The sequence below is a fragment of the Bison bison genome, unplaced genomic scaffold, assembly GCF_000754665.1.
Source record: "Bison bison bison isolate TAMUID 2011002044 unplaced genomic scaffold, Bison_UMD1.0 scf7180017864456, whole genome shotgun sequence".
NCBI classification, from domain to species: Eukaryota; Metazoa; Chordata; class Mammalia; order Artiodactyla; family Bovidae; genus Bison; species Bison bison.
Window position 1 is genome coordinate 10,872,090 of NW_011495018.1, and position 25,318 is coordinate 10,897,407.

Consider the following 25,318-nt stretch of genomic DNA (forward strand, 5'->3'; position numbering starts at 1 on the left):
ACAAATCTAATTTATGTGGTGACAAAGCATTTTTCATCTTGCGTTGCACATATTCTAAATGTATCTACTGCTTTCCTTATGTTATTATGGAGCCGCACTAAATCTTCCGACCAAGTGAATGAAATTCATCAACAACTATTAACAAAACAAAAGGTTGAACTTATTTCATTAGGAGATTAGAGGGTATGAATCAGTGTTTGTGGCTGAATCCGCTTCTATTCTCTGAGAATCCCAGCACTGAATAACTCCTTTACTGTCTTCTTTCCTCCACTGCCAACATGCAAATGTGCTCCATCCTATTTGTGTCTGCAGCCAGGATATTTGTGGCATTTGTATCTAGACTTCAAAACAATCCATTGTTCATAAATCTAGGACACAGCCACAGACTCATCACAACATCCCATATGAGCAGTCATCTCCAAATTGGGTTTTACAGCACACAAAATGTGAAATCTTTGAAAATGGGGATAAGTGATAAACAGAAGCTCCTCCTACTAAAACTATGGAGTAAACTAGTGATGCACATGCTAGTTGCTTTATTTCTAGGATTTATGGAAGATGTGAGTTGGAACAGAAATGGAAAAAAAATCTGATTTTACTACACAGATGTAAGGCAATGCCCAACTCACAAGAACCCTACGTTATTCAATTTCCCTGATACTCACAAAAATCTGGTTTATTTTCCAGCAGGAAGGTAATTATGAAAAAGCAATAAAAATAAGACTGATGCTCATGTAGTGTTCTGGACATTTGGGGATGTCTGCAGACATAAAGATCTTTCCAATCATCTTTGAAATAAACATTGGTGATCTTTCCAGTCACTGATGAACAAGATTTCCTCCCCAAATCAGAGGGATTTCTTTCAAAGTGCAAAAATATCCCTCGTGTGCTCTATAAAAGCTCTGGAACACACACCTGAGTTCCCAGAGACAGGACATGTGATGGCCGGTCAATGGGCAAAAACTTCAAGCTACATCCAAAAGCTACATTCTTGTTCTATAACAAGACGAAGCTTCAATATTTCCTCTGCCACAGAAAGGCCTTAAAACAATTCTCCAGGAGCTGGTGAGCCTTAGCAAGGAGTCCTGAACACTCAGCTCCAGACTGCAGGGCAACCTCCTGGCTGACAGCAGGGCTCAGATCTGGCTGCTTGGGTGCAAATCTGGGCTATCCCACTCTCTAGCTTGTGTGGTTTGGGGCAAGCTCTCTCATCTCTCTGGGATGCAGGTCTGCAACTGCAAAATTCAGACAATAATGACATCTTCCTCACTGGGAAACATTTCAGTTCAGTCGCTCAATCATGTCTGACTCTTTGTAACCGCATGGACTGCAGCACGCCAGGCCTCCCTGTCCATCACCAACTCCAGGAGTTTACTCAAACTCATGTCCATTGAGTCGGTGATGCCATCCAGCCATCTCATCCTCTGTCATCCCCTTCTCCTCCCACCCTCAATCAAGGTAAGTCTAAATGAGAAAATCCTCCCTAAGCTTTCAGCAAGTGACCAGCACATAATAATGTTAGCCACTCAGTCGTGTTCCACTCTATACAACGCCATGAGCTATAGCCCGCCAGGCTCCTCTGTCCATAGGATTCTGCAGGCAAGAGTACTGGAGTTGCCATTCCCTTCTTCAGGGGATCTTCTCGACCCAGGGATCAAACCCGGGGCTTGTGCTTTGCAGGTGGATTCTTTACCACCCGAGCCACCAGGAAAACCCATAGTAGGGAAAGTGTAAAAGGTTGTAATCAACATGGAGCAGAATGAAGAGGTAAAAATAGTCCCAATATACCCACCAATTATTTGGGTGTTAGCCCATTTATCCTAGGATCAGAGACACTATCCAGAGTTGAGTCATACACAGTGGTCTCATCACCGGTTAACTGACCAGCCAAACCCAGAAAAGCGGTTAACAGAGCAGCTTAATGGTGTCTGAGGATGGCTAAATCAAGGTCTGCTTTAAAAGAAGATGGAACAGACAACTCTGTTCACTAGTTGCTCATCTTATTCTACTCTAAGTATTTGCAAAGAGTTCAGGTTTAGCTCAAGTAAGCATGGCCCTTCTTTTCCAAAGCCTCAGGCAATTGCTTCTCACATGACCAAGCAGCGAACCCTCCTGATCCGGAATTGAATTTTAATTTGTCGGGCCACTTGCCTCTGTTCTTCAGGCTGCTTGCCGTCATCAGCATGGGGTGGAAAAACAGAAGTGAAAACCCATGTGGCTCACACTCGGGGGAGTGGTCCCATCAACCATGAAATCACCGGTACTTACAAACATGAGGCGGGTGGGGATGTTGTCTGACTGCACCAGAGGATTCTTATAGAGCCAGATCTCTTCTGGCTGGATGACTCTCTGGAAGGGATCCAAAAACTCTGTAAAACTGAAACAAAACAAAGAAAGAGGCATGAGGGCTGAGCACCAGGGAGGAGGCGGCTTACGCAAGAGCTCAGAGTGGACGAACTGGTCCCTGGGGAGGGAAGGACAGGCTGCCCAGCTGATGGTTCTCAGGCAGCTCCAATGGGGGAAAGATGGAAGAATCACCAGGACTGTAGGGTCTTTTTTCACCTCCAGCCTGCAAGGACCAACGGCGGGCATAAGAGAAGAGCTGAGAGGCGGACACACAAAGACCCTAAGAACTCGGGGATCCAAAGGGAACTGGGAGTTGAAGTCCAGAATGGTGGCTCAGACTGGGGCAAGGCCAGGCCAGCAGCCATCTCTGGGGACAAAATGGACTTGAGTTGGAGGAAAGGTGATGGAGCAGCGGGCAGGACCAGAGAAAAGAACCCACGGAGTTCCTCCTCTACGTTACTCCAGATAGCGCCCCTCCACCATCACCACCACCAGGGGGCAGAGCGAGAGAAAGAAGCTTCCAGAAAGGAGAAGGCTGGGACACGAGAGACAGCAGAGGAGAGGAAAGAATGAAGGAAGCGGGAGGGGGATGGGGGACTGCTGTCAAAGAACCAGAAAGCTCTAAGCCTCCGCCTCCCGACTCCTCTCTCACCCTGGGAACCCGCAACACCCAGGTGGATGAAAAGAATCACCACCAAGAGAAAACCTGTGGGGAAGAACAACAGTTTAGCCAGCTTTCAGCCCTTGAGCCCCCTCCCAGCTCTCCAGCCCAGTTCTCCAACTGGTGAATCCAGTTCAGAGTGGCTTCAGATGTGTCTGGGTGAGTCAGGGCTTGTGTGCCAGACTGAGGAATCTGGCTTTTGAACCAAGGAGGAATTTGGCAGAAAAGCATGGAATGAAATGAACAGTGGTGAAGACGGGCATTGGAGCAGAACAGAGGAGGGAAGCAGAGACAGTGAGGAGGTGAGGGCAGCTGTCCCAACAAGAGATGCCGGCAGAGAGAAGCAAAAGGCAGGGCAGAAAATGGAAGAACACACACAGGCAGGGGCAGGGGTGACTGGCAGAGCTGATTCCAAGGGCTCCGGCTTGGGCTTTCAGGAAATGGGGTACCATTGCCAAGATGAGGAGGAGGGGAGTTGGGGGATGGGAGTTGGAGGTCAGCAGTCGTCTCATCTAGGAGACCAGCCAGGTGACCAACAGTCCCGGTTTGCCCAGGACTCTCATGGGCAGAATTCCCTCATAGCTCAGTTGGTAAAGAATCCGCCTGCAATGCAGGAGACCCCAGTTCGATTCCTTGGTCGGGAAGATCCCCTGGAGAAGAGATAGGCTATCCACTCCAGTATTCTTGGGCTTCCCTGGTGGCTCAGCTGGTAAAGAATCCGCCTGCAATGAATGAGACCTGGGTTCGATCCCTGGGTTGGTTGGGAAGATCCCCTGGAGAAGAGAAAGACTACCCACTCCAGTATTCTGGCCTGGAGAATTCCATGGACTGGGGTCGCAAAGAGTTGGACATGACTTAGCAACTTTCACTTTCACTCCTGGATTTAGCACTGTAAGTCCTATATCCCAGGAAAACCCCCAGTTTCAGAAAAAACCTAGATGGTGGGTCATCTTAAAACCATTCCAGCCCTGGGACAGAGTCAGCAGTCTGAGAGTCTTGGTTTCTACCCTAGATTTGGGGCTTTGCATGATCATTAGTCTGTATGCCCAGCTACATTGGGAGGGTAGGGAGATTGGAGTCACTCTCCAGGGCTATGTCCTCAGAGTCCAGCAGGATGGAATCTCAGTGACTCTCCAGTGACTGCAGAATCTACTGTCTGTTCCAGACTTTGAACAGCTGCTACTGTTAAAAAAAAATACCCTCTGTCTCATCAGCCTCACACTGAATTCCATCATGTCTATATCTAAACGAGACCTAAAATTCAATCTGTCTTTTGTGTCTCTATATCCATGTTCCTCCCTCTCTCTGTCTCTCTCTCTTTCTCTCCTCCTCTCTCTCCCCACAACTGAGGTTTTTTACATTGTAAAACTCTGTCCTTCTGTCCGTGTATTTAAGAAATTTCAAGAAGAAAGTGGTGCTGGCCCCTGACTGTTTCACTCAGCACTCAGCCCAGAACATATCTACTATAGGATCTTATTGCAATGCCCTGAGACCCCTGCATTGATGTGTAAAGTAATTTCTGCTAACAGCCCTCCAAGCCTCCTCCAAGACATAAGGGTGCATGCCATCTGGGTGCTGGGAAACCTGCTTTCTTCCCGAGCTCCACCATTAAGCTGCTCTGGCCTCAGAACAACCCACTTCTCACTGGGCCTCAATGTCCTCACCTGCAACCTGGGTGCGTGAGCGCGTGCATGCTAAGTTGCTTCAGTCATGAACGATTCTTTGCAAGCCCATAGACTGCAGCCCACCAGGCTCCTCTGTCCATGGAATTTCCCAGTTAACAATACTGGAGCGGGTTGCCATTCCCTTCTCCAGGGGATCTTCCCAATCCAGCGACTGAATCCTGTCTCTTACATCTCCTGCATTGACAGGTGGGTTCTTTATCATTAGTGCCGCTTGGGAAGCCCCCTACAACATGGGAGGTTGGCTTAGGTCAGAGGTGACAAATGAAGAAGGGTTAGAACCTTTGGAGACACCCTACCCCAGACCTATAGCCTTGGTATGGACTGGGCCTGGTACGTGAATTTTAAAATATTCCCCAGGTGATTCTGAAGGGCCCGGCACTAAACAAGAAAATTCTTCAAGATTCCCAGAACCCTTGTCCACAAGAAGAGGAGACTTAGAAATTTAGCTCTCTACATTAACAATTCTTCCATCTGCTGAAGGACAGGCACTGGAGTCAGTCTCATCCATGTTCAAATCCCAGCCCCTGCTGTGTGGCTCTTAGTGAATTTATTAACATCTCTGAGCCTCAGTCCACCCATCTGTAAAATGGGCACACTTTACAGAGTGGAAATGAAACTTAAATGAACAAATATAAAGTACCTAACAGAGCACAAACAGAAACCAGCATTTTGTCACTCTATCATTTTACTCTAGCCTCCAACTGCAAATTTTTACTAGATAGTTTTCTAGTAAAAAACTGTTCTCTAGACAGTTTTCAGGCTTTCTTTCAGCGGCGGGGAGGTGAGGAGTGGATTTCATTTTGCAACAACCTACTCACTGCACTTGGGTATTTTAAAAGCATTTTAAATATAACTAAGTAAAAAGAATTTTATTTGCAAGTTATTTTAGAGAATAAGTTGGCTTCCCTGGTGGCTCAGATGGTAAGAATCTGCCTGCAATGTGGGAGACCTGGGTTCGATTCCTGGGCCGCAGAAGTCCCCTGGAGGAGGGCATGGTGGCCCACTCCAGTTCTTGCCTGGAAAATTTCATGGACAGAGGAGCCTGGTGGGCTATAGTCCACGTGGTAATAGAAGAGTTAGACATGATGGAGTGACTAACACTTCAAGAATATACTTATGAAACTTAAAGCTTCCAGAATACTCCAATTACTCTGGATGCATAACAAATTACCCCAAAACTTAATGTCTTAAACCATTCGTTTTCTTTTGCTCATGATTTTGTGGACCAGGAAATCGAGACAGGTCCAGCTAGGCAGAGCTCACTTCACGTGGTCACAGAAGTTAGACATCAGCTGGGGCTGCGTCTGAAGGTTTGACCAGGCTGGACCTCAGGATGGTCCCTTACATGGGTGCTGGCTGTCAACCAGGAGCTGCCACCTGGAGCACCGCACACGTCTCTCCAGCACGACAGACTCAGTACGGTCAGAATTTTTCACGGTTGCTGGCTTCCTCCGGAATGCAGGTCTCAGGAGGTCCAGGCAGAAGCTGAATGGCTTTTCTGACCCAGCCTCTGAAGTCCTGTAGCATCTCTGGGTAACAGAAGGTCAGCCCCGATACAAGACAGGGGGACTGACTCCACCTCTTGGCAGTGGTGTAGCAGAATCCCATTATGGAAAAGCAGGTAAGATGAGATACAGGGCTGCAGCCGCCTTTCAAATACAATCTGTCACCCGTAGGCTGTCATTGTTATAATGGTCTTGCAGCCCCTACTCTCAGAGACCCCAGGACTCTGATCTCCATTTCCTCTGCACACAGCTGGCCACAGAGCCAAGGAGCTGGCACACCACTGAGCCCAGTCCTTCCTCATCTCGTCTGTTGCCCAGGGGACACTATCCCCATGGCGATTTTTTAAAGCCTCGTGCACCCATCCTTTCACATGACTCCTCACCCCACCCTGAGTGGCTGCAGCCAGAACACATCTGTCGAGGAAACTGTATCCTCTGGGAGCAGCACACCAGGAAAGATAGATGTCCCTTCTCCCCGCACACCAGCCACTGGCGTCTGCCTCCAAGAATCCAGTGACGCAGCTACACAGAGGACGTGAGTTCCAAAATGCAGACGGGAGCAGAGGTGGGCATGCAGTAGAATGGAAAGTTCTAGAAATGTGAAAGGGTGCCCCCAAGAGAGGGCATGCCAGGCCTGGAAACATCCTTCCAGGAACTCTTTGTAAAATGGGTTGGAAAGCAGGAAATGGAACCTTGCTTCCCGGGGAGGAATTCAGGCATGGGATCCAACTGCCTGCTCAGCAGAGCTCACTATGCACTGAGGACCTCCCCTCGGCCCCCCAGCAGCGTGGACGATCAGGGCTTCCCAAACAAGAATGTGCCCAGAGAGCTCTTGGGGACTGCTGATACAGCAGGTCCAGGGCTGGCATCTCCAGCAAGCTCCCTAAGGATGCTGATGCTGCTGGTCTGTGGACCAAACCTAGAGTCACAAGAGGCCACCATGTCAGCATCACCTCGGACGGAGCTGTTAAAAATACAGAAACTGGGCTTCCCTGGTGGCTCGGTGGTAAGGAGTCCACCTGCCAATGCAGGAAGCATGGGTTTGATCCCTGGTCCGGGAATATCCTACATGTTGCGGAGCAACTAAGCCCGTATGCTACAACTACTGAGCCAGTGTTCGACAGCCAGGAACTGTAACTACTGAAGCCCTAGCATCACACCCTAGAGCCGTCCTCTGCAAAAAGAGAAGCCACTGCGATGAGAAGCCCACTCACCATGCACCGCAACTAGAGAGTAGCCCCTGCTTGTCTCAACTACAGAAAAGCCCATGTAGCAACTAACACCCAGCACAGCCAAAAAGAAATAAATTATATGTTTAAAATGCAGAAACTTGGGCCCCAGCCCAGATCTGCTGACTCAGAATCTTCATTTTTCACAAGCTTGCTGTGAGCGCTATAGTGGTACAGACAGAGTTCTTGGGGAAAGCCCATGCTTCCCAACTTCAGCCATTTAAGAACCAAGGTGGGGGGTGAAAAAAGAACCAAGGGGGCCAGTTTTGCTTGATGTGCTCTCCACTTGCACTGTGACTTTTCTTCAGACTTTGTAAACTGCAATGAGTTTATTCTAGAAGAAACCTGTTGTCACTGCTGAGTTATGGGATTGGCATTCCTTTTATAAATTGTTGGTAAATGTTAAAAGCAAGCTATTAAATTCTACCTTAATGCTTTAGCCTCTGGGCAGAGGCCGGCCTTCTCTGTGAGGTCAACAAGACCATTCCTTGCAATATGGGAGGATAGAAGGAGAGGAGGCGGGATGCACGAGCCTTCTTCATAATACAGAGTCAGTTGGATCATGTCCACAGATAATGGAAATTCGCTTTGTGAAGCCCCTACCATTATCTCCAGCACCACTTGCACCACAGAAGAGGCAGAAAAAAGATGAAAAGCAAAAATGATAACTCAAAAGCAGAGCAATCGGAGGCCATTCACTACAGAAGAAATAGCCCCAAGGGTCTTAGGACCTCCTGCCAGTATCAGCATCATAATGACTTGACTATGCTGATAATCCCAGCACACCCCAGGCCAGTATAATGACCGATGTCCTTGCATTTTGAAGAAAACACTGAAGGAAGAGGAGCAACTCTTTGGCCACTGGGAGGTATGTAAACCCACTTTGCTTACTTTTATTTCCAATAAATATAATGCAAAGAAAAACATCTCAATGCCCAGAAAGGGTCTGACAGACCCACCAATGCAGAGTTCCTCATACTCTGAGGCTAAGAATCAAAACTATCCCCTCTGTGAATGGCATTTCTGCATCACCTCAGAGACTCACGAAGAAAGAGTCTTGGTGTGACAATTGGTACCCCAATTCTGTGGCTAAATGCCCCATTTATCCATTTTAAATCCAGACAGGCTTAAGAGTGGAGGGGACTTTGAAGACTTCATCAGACTCAATGACCAAAAGTAAACAGAAAGGAAGAGCAAGAGCTATGAGACAAGGATGGATGTAAATCTAACAAGTCAGAAATACCGTGTATTAATCATTTCAAAGAAAAAGTGTGAGTTAATGAGATCCCATAGGTATAAAAGCAATGTTGTCTGCATTGGTACTGATCAACTCTGATTCAGCATCCAGGACCAGTCTAGTTTCAAAATAACTGACTTCTCCCCCCATAAAATGCAGTCACTGAATCTTCAGTTCAGTTCAGTTCAGTCACTCAGTCGTGTCTGACTCTTTGCGATCCCATGAATCGCAGCACACCAGGCCTCCCTGTTCATCACCAACTCCCAGAGTTCACTCAGACTCACGTCCATCGAGCCAGTGATGCCAATCAGCCATCTCATCCTCTGTCGTCCCCTTTTCCTCCTGCCCCCAATCCCTCCCAGCATCAGTCTTTTCCAATGAGTCAACTCTTCACATGAGGTGGCCAAAGTACTGGAATTTCAGCTTTAGCATCATTCCTTTCTAAGAATACTGAATCTTAACTATTATCAAAAACATCATTGCCCTTAACAGTGATTTGAAACTAAAATATAATGACTAAGCTATATAGGTCAACATGTTCTGATGTGAAAAGCATGAAGTTACTATTATAGGTGGTCGTGGTTGAGTCACTAAGTTGTGTCCAGCTCTTGTGACCCATGGACTGCAGTCCCCCAGGCTCCTCTGTCCATAGGATTTTCAGGCAAGAACATTGGAGTGGGTAGCCATTTTCTTCTCCAGGGGATCTTTCTGACCCAGGGATTGAGCCTAGGTCTCCTGCACTGCAGGCAAGGTCTTTACCAACTGAGCTACTAGGGAAATATGAAATGAATAATGTTCTCTCCTGAAAATGAAAACTGTCCAAAGTCAGGTAACTTGCTGTGGGATTTTGATCCAAGACAAGCTCCTTCGAATTGGACAATTATCTTAGTCTAGCCTTCTCTTAATTTCTCCCTGCAAAGTTTAGGCAGTGCTACTCATCTTCTCCCCACTCCAGTCCTCTTGCCTGGAAAATCCCATGGATGGAGGAGCCTGGTAGGCTACAGTCCATGGGGTCGCTAAGAGTCTGACAGGACTGAGCGACTTCACTTTCACTTCTCACTTTCATGCATTAGAGAAGGAAATGGCAACCCACTCCGGTGTTCTTGCCTGGAGAATCCCAGGGACGGGGGAGCCTGGTGGGCTGCCGTCTCTGGGGTTGCACAGAGTCGGACACGACTGATGCGACTCAGCAGCAGCAGCAGCAGCAGTCATCTTCTTCTTAGTTCTCTGATGATACAGAAGAATTTGGAAAACAGACAAAAAGAAAATTCAAAGATGTTCTTCTAACTTTTTAGTATCAGTGTTAGTCTCTCAGTCGTGTCCAATTCACTGCAACCCCATGGACTGTGCCCTGCCAGGCTCCTCTGCCCATGGAATTCTCTAGGCAAGGATACTGGAGCAGGTAGCCATTCCCTTCTCTATGGGATCTTCCCAACCCAGGGATCAAGCCCGGGTCTCCTGCATTGTAGGCAGATTCTTTCATCTGAACCACGAGTCAATGCTTAGCATAGATGCTTTAATCCTCCTTAGACCAGGGCTTATCTACGTATCTCATACACACACACACAACCACAACCACACACACACACACACACACCCCAAAACAGAACTTTAGTGAGCAGAAGCAAGAAAGTTTCTAAGACACAGGAAGACCTTACCAAAACTAACTGAAATAGAAAAGAGGCAGAAGGAGATTGGATGCTGACAGAGTGAAGAGCAGGCAGAAAGCTAAAGGAGAAATAAAGCCAAGCAGACAAAAACACCCTAATGTTTCCCTTTTCCCCTCAGGTAGGTGACCAGTCACTGCTCCTCGCCAAATCGCAGACACATGGCCTGTCAGCCTTCCGTGGTCCCCGAACCCTCACCCAGAGAAAAGGACGCAATTCCAGTGTCTCACACTGTATCATGAGGGTCTCTCCAGGAAAATAAAAACATTTTTATGTTTTTTTAATTTATTTATTTTAATTGGAGGCTAATTACTTTATAATATTGTAGTGGTCCATCAGCAGACAAATGGATAAGAAAGCTGTGGTACATATATACAATGGAGTATTACTCAGCTATTAAAAAGAATACATTGAATCAGTTCTAATGAGGTGGAGGAAACATTTTTATGTTTTAATAAAAAAATATTAGCAGCAAATAAAAACATCACCTTGCCCATCAGAGGATCCCCAGACCAGGGCCACCTAGGGTAGCATTTACAGTATGACAGATACATACCACACTCACACACGCTCACAAACACACATACACATGCACAGACACATTCTCTCTGTTGGCTAGTCCTGTTTTCATAGCTCACCTGCCCTTAAGCAGCCTAGGATACAGTCTGCTTACACAGGAAGGGGCACAGCAGGGGCCAGACAATCAACTTCCGCCTTTGCCTGTTGTTTATTCATTCAACAAAAATTTACTGAGTGTCTGTGATGTACCAGATACTGTCCTATGAACCCTGGTGTATGAAACACATACGATCACACTCTTGTGGAGACTACGGTCAAGGGATGCTAAGCTCCACCTGACTGGGGAATGAAATGTCAAGGCCTTTAGTTACAGGTGTTAGAACTCTGACCACACAAAATCTCACCACCCCAGGGTGTGACTCTATTACTGTCCACTTGCTGAATATGGCAAGAGATTCAGCCCAAAGCTGGGAACCCAGAGAAATGGCCAATCTTGACATCACAGTAGCAGGAACAAGTCCCTGAACAAGGGACTATGATGCTACTGTCCTCTGGGCCTTTTCTGACTCAAAGTTAAGTTCTCAAAGCCCTAGGATCTCCCTATAATCTTCTAAGAGATTCCATAGATTTGTCAATGACATTTAACTCATGTTCCTTAATATGCTTTTTTCAAGATAAGTTAATATTTCTGCCACATACTAGACTCAGAGGTTGGCATCCTTTCCCCCAAATATAAATAACACAAGATTATATGGAAATATGAACTTAGACCCTTAAACTTGGTTCAAATCACTGATTTGGCATTTGCCAGCTGGGTGACTTGAAAAAAGTCACTTAACCTCTCTGAGATTTCCGATCTCCTTCCTCGCTTCCCAGGATGGCCAGGGCAGGGCAGTAATAATACTGCTATCATTAGCAAGAAGAAATATTAGAATCTGGCACAGTGCCTGGGGCACTAAAGGGCTTAGTCAAAGCTGATTTGATTGGCTGCTGTTCTTGCAAACGTGGACAAGAATGATGCTGATGGCTGACATGACCACTGGGTCTAAGAAGTCTTCCCCTCTCCGTTTCTGCCCCACCCGGGACAGTGAGGTTTCATGTTGTGGGAAGGAGATGAGACAGGACAGATGAATGCCAACAACTACCAACCACATCCTTTAGCCATTCTTCGAGCAAACAATGGCCCAGAAAGTCACTTTTGAACCTTGTGAGATCCGAAGGAGGAAAAAACAAGACACATGATAAAGCTTTCCAGGCAAGAGCAGAAAGCAGAGCATGTTTCTTAATTGGACTATTGACTTTTCCTCTCCAGTGAGCGTCACTCAGGCAAGAGGGGAAACACTTACAAATGGTCAGCAGAACAGGCAGGCAGTTCCACTGGCAGGGAGGAGGTGTTTCAGATTTTCCATTAGTCCTGGGGACAGCCCATTGAGAGAACATATTGATGGATTATCTCTGTGAGGCAGTAAACCAGAGACCTGCCACCAGACAGGCTTTACCCTGGGTAGGGGAGCTGGGCCATCCCCACAACAAGTCTAACAAGTATAATAATAGTAACTAGTTATCACATTCGGAGCTGTCTTCTGCCAAGTGCTTTATTTGGTGTTTCCCAACATTACTTTGTTTAACCTTCATAAGAATCGTAGGAGGTTGAAATTACTGTTATTCCCATTTTAGAGATTCCCATTAGTTATAACCTTATAACTAAGGTTGTAAGACATAGGAGGTCTTGCCTAAATCTGCACAGTTCTATCTGTGCAGTCCACGGATGGAAGTCCACTCTTCCATGTCCTCCTTGGCACATTCTGGAATTCTAAAGAGATCAAGGAACATGGACATGTGCACACACACATGCCCGTGCACACACAATTCTCACCAATGTAATGGCATCTGCAATTATTTTAATAAGAGATAAACATTTCCACAATTAGAAATACAGCCTCACTCTTGGGAAATGCAGGATGTCAGTCTCAATTCTCTCAGTGTGAACAACTGAGATCAAATCTTTGTAAGGAGCAATTTGCTGTTTGTTGTGAAAGAGAAAAAATAACACACCAGGAAGGAGGTAAAAAGAGAAATGGAAGAAGATGCTTCGACTTCCCTCCTCCCCGTCCTTCAGAAAAGCAGGTTCCCTAGCAGCAATTGACTTAATCAAAGCTACCTGCCCTTCACCTGGATGGAGGAGAATTGCATCCAGGAGACCAGCCATGGACCAGGCAAGAAACAGCTCCTGGAGTCACCACCACCCTCTTGCGATGGTCCCCCTTGCTCCGTAATGAGCTTGCGATAAATGGAGAGCCTGGGGCTTCAGCAAGTGTAACTGCCCACCTGAGGCAGAGCCTGGATTCATGTCCCCCTTTCTCCACTCTAGATCTCATGTCTTTTTCAATCAAGTGGACACAGACCCCGGAGGGCAGCCTGGGTGAGCGTTTCAATCACCCCCTCCAGCTGCGGGACCTTGGTCAAGGCATTTCACCTCCCAGGCCTCAGTTTCCTCATATATAAAGTGGTGCTGGTGGCAGCACCTACCTCAGAGGGCTGGTATTACTGGTGAGGTCATACCGTAAGATGAACTGCTGTGGGGGGCAGTGCGTGCGTGGAGAGAGTGTACTGGAGGTGTGTGCGGTACTGCAGTGAAAAGCCAAAAACTAAGGTCCAATATCACATCCTCCCTTGACATCTGAAACCACAAAGGCTTCTCATGTCCTAACCACAAGTTCCCCTTCCACTCAGCTCCTTCAACCTAACAAACCCCCTTATCAAGGAGACTAGGTATAGTACCTGCCAATCCCCAAAGAGCAGGTTTCAGTCCCAAGAAATGCTGGCCCATGGACTTATTCTAACAAGTCAACCACATCCTCCTGTGGGAACCAGGGGGCACTAGAGCCCCTTGATAGTACAAAGCCTGCCTCCCGTTGCCCATGGTTTGCTATGCCCCTGGGCAGCCTATGTGACATTCAGCGTCCTGCTTCCCTGGGCTGTGAGTCTGTCACTAATAAACTGCTTCAGTCTCATCTGTCCAGTGTCGGCTGTCATGAACGGCTGGGATCCCTATAACTCCAGGGCAGGAATCCCTCCCTGACCAAGGGGGAAAACAGGAGGTGATTAAAAGATGCATTCCTCCACTATGCTCTCCTAAATTATGATGGGATGGGATGGGGTGAGTGGTGCTGTGCTTAGTTGCTCAGTCATGTCTGACCCTTTGTGATCCCATGGACAGAGGAGCCTGGCAGAGCTCCTGTAGCCCTCCAGGCTCCTCTGTCCATGGGATTCTCCAGGCAAGAATAGTGGAGTGGGTTGCCATGCCCTCCTCCAGGGGATCCTCCCAACCCAGAGATCAAACCCAGGTCTCCCACCTTGTAGGTGGTTTCTTTACCATCTGAGCCACCAGGGAAGCCCAAGAATACTGGAGTGGATATCCTACCCCTTCTCCAGGGGATCTTCGATTCCCAGGAATTGAACTGGGGTCTCCTGCATTGCAAGTGGATCCTTTACCAGCTGAGCTACCAGGAAAGCCCAGGGGTGAGTGCTGGGACACTGGAAATATATGGGTCAAGTCTGGAGGTGTTCTCATCCATCTAGAGCCCAGGAAGGAAGACAGAGAACCAGGAACAGGCTGCACGGAAAAGGCAAAGCCACAGGCTCAAAGATGCTCTGCTCACACCGACTCTTCTTCAGCTTTTTTTCTTTCTTTTTTTTTTTTCTTTTGAAAAATGGCACTAACCTGCACACCCAACCTGTGGTCACCAAAGCTAGGACCACAGTCCCCTGCAGATCCCTGACATATGGTTATATGGAGTGTATGGCATCCCCATGAAGCATTCTTCCAAATGTGTATACTCTGAACCTAATGAGGATTTTGGACTCAACTTCCAGCTTGTCAAAATACAGGGGCAGAGGAACAGACAACTCCAGAAACAAAGTTGCAATATTCCACATTACAAGAATCTGAAGACATAAGAACCAAACGTAACCACTGTGTGCTGACTGGATCTTGGGTCAAAAAAAAAGTTTGTTTTTTTTTTTAACTTATAAAAAAGAAACTTTGAGGATGACTCAGGAAATTTTTGGAGAAGGCAATGGCACCCCACTCCAGTACTCTTGCCTGGAAAATCCCATGGATGGAGGAGCCTGGTAGGCTGCAGTCCGTGGGGTTGCACAGAGTCGGACAAAACTGAGCGACTTCACTTTCACTTTTCACTTTCACGCATTGGAGAAGGAAATGGCAACCCACTCCAGTGTTCTTGCCTGGAGAGTCCCAGGGAGGGGGGAGCCTGGTGGGCTGCCGTCTATGGGGTCGCACAGAGTCGGACACGACTGAAGCGACTTGGCAGCAGGAAATTTTGGAACTAGACAATGAGCTGGATATGAGACGACTGTAAGGAAATATTATAATTTCCTTCAATAGAGAAGAAATGTAGAATATCTGGGGGAAAGCAGCTTAAACATTTAGGGTGTTTAGGATCATGACATGTCAGCAGCCTGCTTTCAGATCAGAAAAGTGTATAAATAAACACATAAATACAGAGATAAAGCACATAGGATAAAACACAAATTGCTTAATCTAGGTAGAGTATATGGTGAATCATTTTGGCTCTTCCCATTTTTCTGAATACTTGAAATTTTCTGGATGAACACTGGCACAGCGAGGTCCCAGTGCAGGACCCAGAGTGGGGGAAATAGCGTAGAAGGTAGTGTGACCATGAAAGTGCAATGGAAGCATCCAGAGCTGCGGAGTGAAAACCTATTTTCTACCCTTGCCACTTTTTAGCTATGACCTTGGGCTAGTGACATCTCCTCTCTGAGCCTTGCTGCCTCCTCTGGGAGTGGAGATAACCATGCCACCTGCCTGGAGGGCCGTGATGAGGAATGGATGTGAGGACTTAGCATGGACTCAGCATAAGACCAGGCTACTCTGCTCAGTTGTCATCTCCCCCCAGAAGTCATTTCAAATAGTAGAGGCATATTCAAAACCACTTCTGCTTCAGAGGAAAAGCAGAGCACATTCGGACACGCCCGCGCTGGAGCACAGGCATAAATGGAAACTTGTTTTGCAGAAGCATAATGTTCAGAAACCATATGGATCACCCCAGAAGTCCAAACATTCAGAGCAATTATTTTCAAACATTTCTACAGAGGAGGCCTTCCCTTTGGAAGGAGGCAACAGAAGAAAGAAAATGCTTTCATGGCCTGACCTAAACAGAAAACCCTGGGCTCCATAAACTCAAGCTGCAAAAACTAACACATCCGGTCCAATCCGGGCTTCATGACCTGGGGCAAACTGCTATACTCCCTTCCGCATCTGTAAAATGGGTAGAACACCCTGCTGGACATAGTGAGAATCTGGGATCATCATCAGGGCCCACAGGAAGCACTCAACAACTAGCAAGGACACACTACTCACTGAAAAATTCTAAATTAAAAAGTCATTCCTAAAATATCTGCACACCAAGTAACCATGTGTGGACTGTATTTGGATCCTGATATGAAGAAATTAATGTTAATTTTATTGGGTGTTACAAACAGTATTGTGGCTTGCGGGGGAGTGGGCAATTAGAAGGCTTGTTTTTGTTTTCATTCTCACTGGTTAAAGTTACCTTTTGAAGAATTTAGATGTGATGTCATGCAATATTTGAAATTTGCTCTAAAATACTCCATAAAAAGACTGAACAAGGAGGACAGTGGCGGGAAACAATAAATAAAAGTGCTGATAACTGGAGGCAAGTGTTGTAAAATTCCACAACAAAAGCGGTTTTATTTTTGGTTTTTCCTAATGATTTCATTCACTGGCTATAAAGACACTTAACAAAATTAAGTATCTTATCAGCCAAAGCAGCTGATACCCTTGGAAAGTATTATTAGCTTTGATTGGATTTCAGTAAAGCGTGACAATGGGAAGGGTAATGAAAAAATCAGAAAGAAGACAGAAATGAAAAGAGGTCATCTGGTCATTCACAAAACGAACAGCCTTCAAAAACCCACACACCTGGACCTACCTGGAAACCCTCAGGTTAAAGGTGCTCCAGAGTCTGGGGTGATGAGAAGCCCTCTCCCTGGCTCAGATGCTGCCTTGGCAAGTAGGTGCCTGATAAGTAGAGTAATAAGGAGCCTGTGGAAGTGAGCCCAGCAGTGGCCGGTGACTAGGGGCAGAGCCAGGCCACTAAACTTGGGACTCGGGGAAACCTGGCTGCCAGGACTTTGGAGCCCAGACCCCACCCCAGCACAGGGCCCTACTCTCCCAACAGCGTCAGCAACACTGACCCCTGTAGGACTGAACATTCTCTGGGCCAGACATACTTCCCAGTGGGAAATGATGTTTGGTGCAGAGAACACTGTGCTGGATCTGAACCAGAAGCAAACAAAAGCCACTCCAACAACAACAACAACAACAACAACAAACCTAGTAAGAAAAGAGGGAGAAAAGCGTACATTTCTTTGCTAAGAGACCTCAGTCTCCAATTAATCTTTGACACTACAATGCCCAGTGAACCATTCATTCCTAGGTTAATTAGGAGTCTTTAGGCACTTACCAGAGCTTAAAGTACTCTGGAACATTCTATATACCCATTCCCAGACCCAGTCACAGCAAGATCCTGGGACTCATCACTGAGCAAAGAACTGGGGCAGAAGAAATGCCCCTCAACACTCAGGGCAAAACACAGTGAAGATAGTACTTAATTTGAAGGCAGGCTTCTGAGCTATAATTTTAATTAACTACACTAACCAGAGAGCTCTTATTCCTAAACAGGAGACTGCGACACGTCTTTGTGATCTTTTTCCCCCCTTAGATCCTCATTTGATTTTCCCTGGTGTCAGCAGTAGCAAAGGACAGTACTAGGCCTTTCTTACTCCAGTCCTTTGCAGAAATCTGCCAAGTTTTCACCTGGACTAAGCCCCTGACCTTTCTCTCCATGACCTATTTTCCCCAGGGGAGGTATCAGGTCACGTTCTCCTAAAATGATCTTCAGTGGGGCTGGCAGGTGAGGGGAGGCTAATGAATGAGATGGAAAAGCCACCAATCTAAAGGCTCAGGGTTGGGGACAGCTGTGATCAGGTGAGAGGTTGAGAGTAGGGCCCAGGGCAGAATTGAGAACAGGAATAGCCAGGTCTATGGCAATTAAGCAGATCAGTCCTTATTTTTGCCCCCAAAGTTTGTTGCTGATGGTAAGCATCACTAAGTGTTTTTGTGGCCATGTGCCCTGCAAACCCCAAGCTCCTCAGCACAGAGTCACATTGAGACACAGGCTTATGGATGTGGGCTTGACCTTGGATGACTGGAGACACGCCTATGCTGGTGTCTGTGGCCCCAACAATGGCCAGTATCCAAATCAAGAACCAAGCCATGGTTGCCAGTTGGTATGACTGGGCTCTGTGGTTGGGATGTGGTTCAATCAAAATCTTCCTAAGAAGGGGATGAAGATAACCAGGTCATCATCACAACTTCAAAGATACAGCAGGCACAAGGCAGAATGTAAGGGCCACAATGGAACGGCAGCTCCAAGAGGAACCCAGGATTCCTGTCTATATTTAATGAGAGCTGCATTCACACATCTTAGAACAGCACCTGGTATATAGTAGATGCCCCCAAAATATTTGCTGAGCAAAGGAAACCATCAACAAAACAAAAAGACAACTTACTGAATGAGAGAAAATATTTGCAAATGAGATGAACAATGAGAGGCTAATATCCAAAATATACAGATAGCTCATACAACTCAATATAAAAATAATGACTAAAAATGGGTATAAGATCTGAGTAGATATTTTTGCAAAGAAGATACATCAACAGGATATGGTCAAAAGACATATGAAAAGATACTCAAAATCACAAATCATCAGAGAAAGGAGAACCAAAACACAATGAGATATAACCTCAAAACTGTCAGAAAGGCTATCATCAAAAAGCCTACAAATAACAAATCTTGGCAAGGATATGCAGAAAAGGGAGCCCTAGTATACTGTTGGTAGGACTGTAAATTGGTGAGGCCACTATGGAAAACAGGATGGAGCATCCTCAAAAAAACAAAACAAAACAAAACAGAACTACTATATGACCCAGCAGTTCCACATCTGAATAACATCCAGAGGAAATGAAAGCAATCATTCAAAAAGATACATGAAACCCAATGTTCAGCTTTATTTACAACAGCCAAGATGTGGAAGCAACCTAAGTACCCATCAACAAATGAACAGATAAAGAGGATGTGGTATACAATGGAATATTACTCGGCCATCAAAAAGAACGTAATCTTGCCATTTGCAACAATGTGGTTGGACCTAGAGGGTATTGTGCCTAGTAAAACAAGTCAAACAGAGAAAGACTAATATTGTACGTTATCACTTATATGTGGAATCTAAAAAAGAAAACAAAAGAATATATAAAACTAAACAGAAAGAGGCTGATAGATATAGAGAACACACTGGTGGTTACCAATGGGAAGATGGAAGTGGGAGGGGCAGGATGGGGTGGAGGATTAAGAGGCACAAGCTATTGACATTATGTATAAAATAAATAAGCTACAAGGACATATTGTACAGCACAGGAAGTATAGCCTTTATTTTGCAATAACTTTAAATGGAAGACCATCTACAAAAATATTGAATCACTGTGCTGTATACTGGAAACTAACGTAATATTATAAATCAACTATACCTCAATAAAAACAAGCAAATATTTGCTGACTTAACAAATAAGTCCAGCTGTTTCAATACAGATCAATCCTCCACCACATAGAATCTTAAGTCAGAGGCTGGCAGCTGGTCATCCTTAAGACTGATTTTTTTTTTTTTTAATGTATGATTTGTAGCCAATATTTAAAGCCAGGAGGTGTTGCAACGAAGTCTGTATTTCTGGCTTCCACTGAAGAATTTGGTCTGGCAACCTGGGGCCTGCATCCCTGCAGGGCAACAAGGAGTTGGAGGAGCTGAGAAGTGCCCTGACTTTGGGCAAGCAGAGTCCTGTCCAGGGTCCTGTCCACCCATCTGTTTGTGACCCCCCATTCTGGCTGTGTGTGTGGCATCTGTGCTCCCTCTCGTGGAGGGAGACCACTGGCAGGTTGCTGGTTAGTCTGAGAGTAGGGGGCATTTAAGCAACTCTAGGACCTCTCGGACCCACTCTATGAAGTCAGCTCCCCTGTAGACGATGAGACCCTCTCTCTTCAGGAAGCTGGGCTTTTCAGAGTGGTCGTCTGCTGAGTGGTATGTTAGGACTAATCGATCCATGGAACTTGCATATTTATCTGTTTCCCACCAGCACCATCATCACCACCAATTCTGGGCTGAAAGGTCAGAGTACAGACCTGGCTCTCCTCCTCATCTGTGCCAAGTGATAGAACCACCCCAGTCCAGGACCACTGAGAACTGGCTGTGAGATGTCACAGGCTGCCTGAATGGTTCCTTCTTCCCTTGGTAAATGAGATGCTGTCTGCAGAGACATCCGGAGGGAGAAAGGGAGGAAGAGGAGAAGGGAGAAAGCGAATTGAGGTGGGGAGGGAGTATCCATGGACCCCTTTCTCAGTACTTCTTACCAGCCAGCAGCCTGCTAGGTGCATCTTACACCTTCTCTCATCACTCCTCACAAGTAGAAAAAGCAGGCCCGTTATCTCCATTTCCCAGAGAGAGAAACTGAGGCCAGAGAGGCTTCTTGACCTACCCAAGGTCATTCAGCCAACCTGGAACCCAAACCCAGATCTTCTAACCATAATCCTGGGCTCTTTTCACGGCCCCCACCTTGGAAACACGGGCAAGTACATGGGGCCACAGGTGGGCTGTAGATGACAACTCAGCTCAGTAGAGGGTGGTGGGAGGGCCTAGGGCCTGACTAGGTGGTATAGACACAGCCTGGCGCTAGTGAGCAGCTCGCTGGACTAGAAGGCAAAGAGCTGCTAGCTCGGACTCCACCACTGATGACTGTGTAATTCTAGGAAAGTTACTTGCCTCCACTGTTGTTACTTCTTAACAGGTAAGACGGAAATACCCTCACTTATTCATCCATTCACTTGCAGTACAGCAAGGCAGTTAAATGAAAAGCACACATTTTGAAAGTGGTCTGACCTTGGCCAAATCACTTTACTTTTCTGTGCCTCGTCTGCAGAAGGACTACTATAAATAAGATGACTGGCACTGAGTAATTGAAGCAGGTCCAATGCTCATCATCCACTCTTTCAACAAGCATTGATATCGCATCCATTGAGTGGGTATTGTGACCCTGGGTTTCTGGGGCACGTCCTCCTGTTCTTCCATCCCTCTCCCTGCTCACATGTTCTTTCCCAAGTGCCTCTCCTTCTGTCTAGGCCCTTCATGAATAATGTTGGCCCTTCAAGACCAAGGCCATCAGGCAGTAGGGACCACACTGGCTCCCACAGCCAAGCTCATCCCTGACTTCTTGTCTTCCCAAATTGAAATCTCCATCCCTGAGTTCTCACTCTCCCTCCTGGACTGAATCTCTAGTTGCTTATGACCTGACAGCCATGGATTTCCTTTTGGCTTTGGGAGCAAGTCCTAAGCAAGCAGTAGCCACCAACACTGGGAACCAGAATACCTAATCTCGGCTTAGCTGCTAAATGAACTCCAGTAAAGGTTTTTCTCATTTTTTTCAGTAAGGAACTGTACCTTCAGAGTTTCTTGTCTCAGTTCAGTTCAGTTCAGTCACTCATCATGTCTGACTTTTTGTGACCCCATGGCCTGCAGCACGCCAGGCCTCCCTGTCCATTACCAACTCATGGAGTTTACTCAAACTCATGTCCATTGAGTTGGTGATGCCATCGAACCATCTCATCCTCTGCTGTCCCGTTCTCCTCCCGCCTTCAATCTTTCCCAGCATCAGGGTCTCTTCAAATGAGTCAGTTCTTTGAATCAGGTGGCCAAAGTATTGGAGTTTCAGCTTCAGCATCATCCTTCCAATGAATATTCAGGACTGATTTCCTTTAGGACGGACTGGTTGGATCTCCTTGCAGTCGAAGGAACTGTCAAGAATTTTCTGTCTAAAATGCTGCAAATCCTTCCCCCTTCCAAACAATGGGGATTTTAACAATTATGTAACACCTACCTTCCAGCTGTGCAATTATGCACCTATCATATTATTTCATTCAGATGTTACCATACCCTACAAGGTAATTTTTGCCTATTAAGAAACTGAGTTTGGGAAATGCAAATTAAAACCACACTGAAATATCACCTTACACCTATCAGAATGGATGTCATCAAAAAGATAAGAGAGAACAAGCGTTGGAGAGGATGTAACAAAAAGAAAATCCCTGGGAACTGCGGATGGGACCATAAATTGGTGCCATAAATGGATAACAGTATGGAAGTTCCTCAAAAAATTAACTATAGGACCACGATATGAACCTACAGTCTCACCTCTGGATATTTATCCAAAGGAAATGAAAACAGGATATCAAAAAGATATCTGTACTCTCATGTTTAGTGCAGGATGATAAAGGCAAGATATGGAAACAATGCTCATCTGTCAGTGAATGGACAAAGAAGATGTGGTCTATACATACAATGGAATATTATTCAAACATAAGAAGGACATCCTGCCATTTGCAACAACATGATGGACGTTGAGGACATGAAGCTAAGTGAGAAGAGTCAAACAGAGAAAGACAAGTGGCTGTATGATCTCACTTACATGCAGAATCTAAAAAAGCCAAACACAGGAACAAACACTAGAATGGTGGCTACCAGAAGCCAAGGAGGTGCGTGAAAGCAGGTGGTGTTGGTTGAAGGGTGTGTTCAGCATGTGTGCAAGTTCAACCACCCAGTCATGTCTGACTCTTTGCAGCCCACCAGGCTTCTCTGTCCATGGAATTATTCAGGCAAGAATACTGGAGTAGTTAGCCATTTCCTTCTCCAGGGGATCTTCCCAACCCAGGGATCAAACCTGCATCTCCTGAGTCTGCTGCATTGGGCAGGTGGATTCTTTATTCCTAGGTGGCTCGGTGGTAAATAATCTGCTTGCCAAGCTGGAGACGCAGGTTTGATCCCAGGGTCAGGAAGATCCCCTGGAGGTGGAAACAGCAACCCACTCGAGTACTTTTGCCTGAAGAATCCCATGGACAGAGGAGCCTAGAGGGCTACAGTCCATGGGGTTGTAAAGAGTCAGACATGACTGAGTGAGCACGAGCCACCAGGGAAACCTGGTCAAAGGGCACAAACTTCCAGCTACGAAGATGCGTAAGTGCTGGGGATCTAGCTTACAGCAGAGCGATGACAGCTAATAATACTGTACTATATGGATGGTCTTGGTCCCTGTTTCCTGTACCATGTCATGAACCTCCGTCCATAGTTCATCAGGCACTTTGTCTATCAGATCCAATCCCTTAAATGAATTCCTCACTTCCACTGTATAATCAAAAAGGATTTGATTTAGGTCATACCTGAATGGCCTAGTGGTTTTCCCTACTTTTTTCAACTTAAGTCTGAATTTGGCAATAAGGAGTTCATGGTCTGAGCCACAGTCAGCTCCCGGTCTTGTTCTTGCTGACTGTATAGAGCTTCTCCATCTTTGGCTGCAAAGAATATAATCAATCTGATTTCAGTGTTGACCATCTGGTGATGTCCATGTGTAGAGTCTTCTCTTGTGTTGTTGGAAGAGGGTGTTTGCTATGATCAATGCATTCTCTTGGCAAAACTCTATTAGTCTTTGCCCTGCTTCATTCCGTATTCCAAGGCCTAAATTGCCTATTACCCCAGGTGTTTCTTGACTTCCTGCTTTTGCATTCCAGTTCCCTACCATGAAAAGGACATTTTTTGGGGGTGTTAGTTCTAACAATAAACTGTGGAAAATTATGAAAGAGATGGGAATACCAGACCTCCTGACCTACCTCTTGAGAAATCTATATGCAGGTCAGGAAGCAATAGTTACAACTGGACATGGAACAACAGACTGGTTCCAAATAGGAAAAGGAGTACGTCAAGGCTGTATATTGTCACCCTGCTTATTTAACTTATATGCAGAGTACATCATGAGAAACACTGGGCTGGAAGAAGCACAAGCTGGAATCAAGATTGTTGGGAGAAATATCAATAACCTCAGATATGCAGATGACACCACCCTTAGGGCAGAAAGTGAAGAGGAACTAAAAAGCCTCTGGATGAAAGTAAAAGAGGAGAGTGAAAAAGTTGGCTTAAAGCTCAACATTCAGAAAACTAAGATCATGGCATCCGGTCCCATCACTTCATGGGAAATAGAAGGGGAAACTGTGGAAACAGTGTCAGACTTTATTTTGGGGGGCTCCAAAATCACTGCAGATGGTGATTGCAGCCATGAAATTAAAAGATGCTTACTCCTTGGAAGGAAAGTTATGACCAACCTAGACAGCATATTAAAAAGCAGAGACATTACTTTGCCAACAAAGGTCTGTCTAGTCAAGGCTATGGTTTTTCCTATGGTCATGTATGGATGTGAGAGTTGGACTGTGAAGAAAGCTGAGTGCCAAAGAATTGATGCTTTTGAACTGTGGTGTTGGAGAAGACTCTTGAGAGTCCCTTGGACTGCAAGGAGATCCAACCAGTCCATCCTAAAGGAGACCAGTCCTGGGTGTTCTTTGGAAGGACTGATGCTAAAGCTGAAACTCCAGTACTTTGGCCACCTCATGTGAAGAGTTGACTCATTGGAAAAGACTCTGATGCTGGGAGGGTTGGGGGCAGGAGAAGAAGGGGACGACAGAGGATGAGATGGCTGGATGTCATCACCGACTTAATGGACATGAGTTTGAGTAAGCCCTGGGAGTTGGTGATGGACAGGGAGGCCTGGTGTGCTGTGATTCATGGGGTCGCAAAGAGTCGAACACGACTGAGCGACTGAACTGAACTGAACTGATATACTTGAAATTTGCTAAGAGAGTAGTCTGAAATGTTTTCACCACAAATAAAGAAATATTAATTACGGGATGTAATGCAGGTATTAACTAATGCTAATCACTCCCCAATATATAAGTGTATCAAATCAACACATTGTATACAATGTACATGTCAATTGTCTAAGTCAATTGCCTGGTGGCTCAGACGCCTGCAATGCAGAAGACCTGGGTTTGACTGCTGGGTCGGAAGATCCCCTGGAGAAGGGAATGGCTACCCATTCCAGTATTCTTGCCTGGAGGATCCCAAGGACGGAACAGCCTGGCGAGTTACAGTCCATGGAGTCACAGAGTCAAACACAACTGAGCAACTATCACATCTCAGTAAGCCAAAAACAGGCTACAACCTGAGTTTAAAGGTCAAGTAGTATTGGGGAAAGGAAGCTATAAGTATGTAACTAAATAAACCAACTGATGCTTTTCCCCTAAAATGACTTCCCAGAGTTTCTTTAACTTTTTATTTTATCAGTGGTATCATGTGTCTTCAAATGAATCAGCATCCAGTGCAACTGGCAATATTACTAACCAGCATGACAACCTTGCAGAACGCCAACAGCGAGTCTGCATCACTATACGCCCAATCAGCAGAAGAGTGGGTACCTTC

At 46.0% G+C, this 25,318-nt stretch overlaps 1 protein-coding gene across 1 annotated transcript in view; it reads right to left on the reverse strand.

Annotated features, from left to right (window-relative positions):
• PPAPDC1A (phosphatidic acid phosphatase type 2 domain containing 1A) overlaps nt 1–25,318 on the reverse strand; it is a 150,673-nt gene that overhangs the window by 81,129 nt on the left and 44,226 nt on the right. Inside the window, exon 5 of the mRNA XM_010859581.1 lies at nt 2,269–2,377. Within this exon, the coding sequence (XP_010857883.1) occupies nt 2,269–2,377 (109 nt within the window). The remainder of the gene's footprint in view (nt 1–2,268; nt 2,378–25,318) is intronic.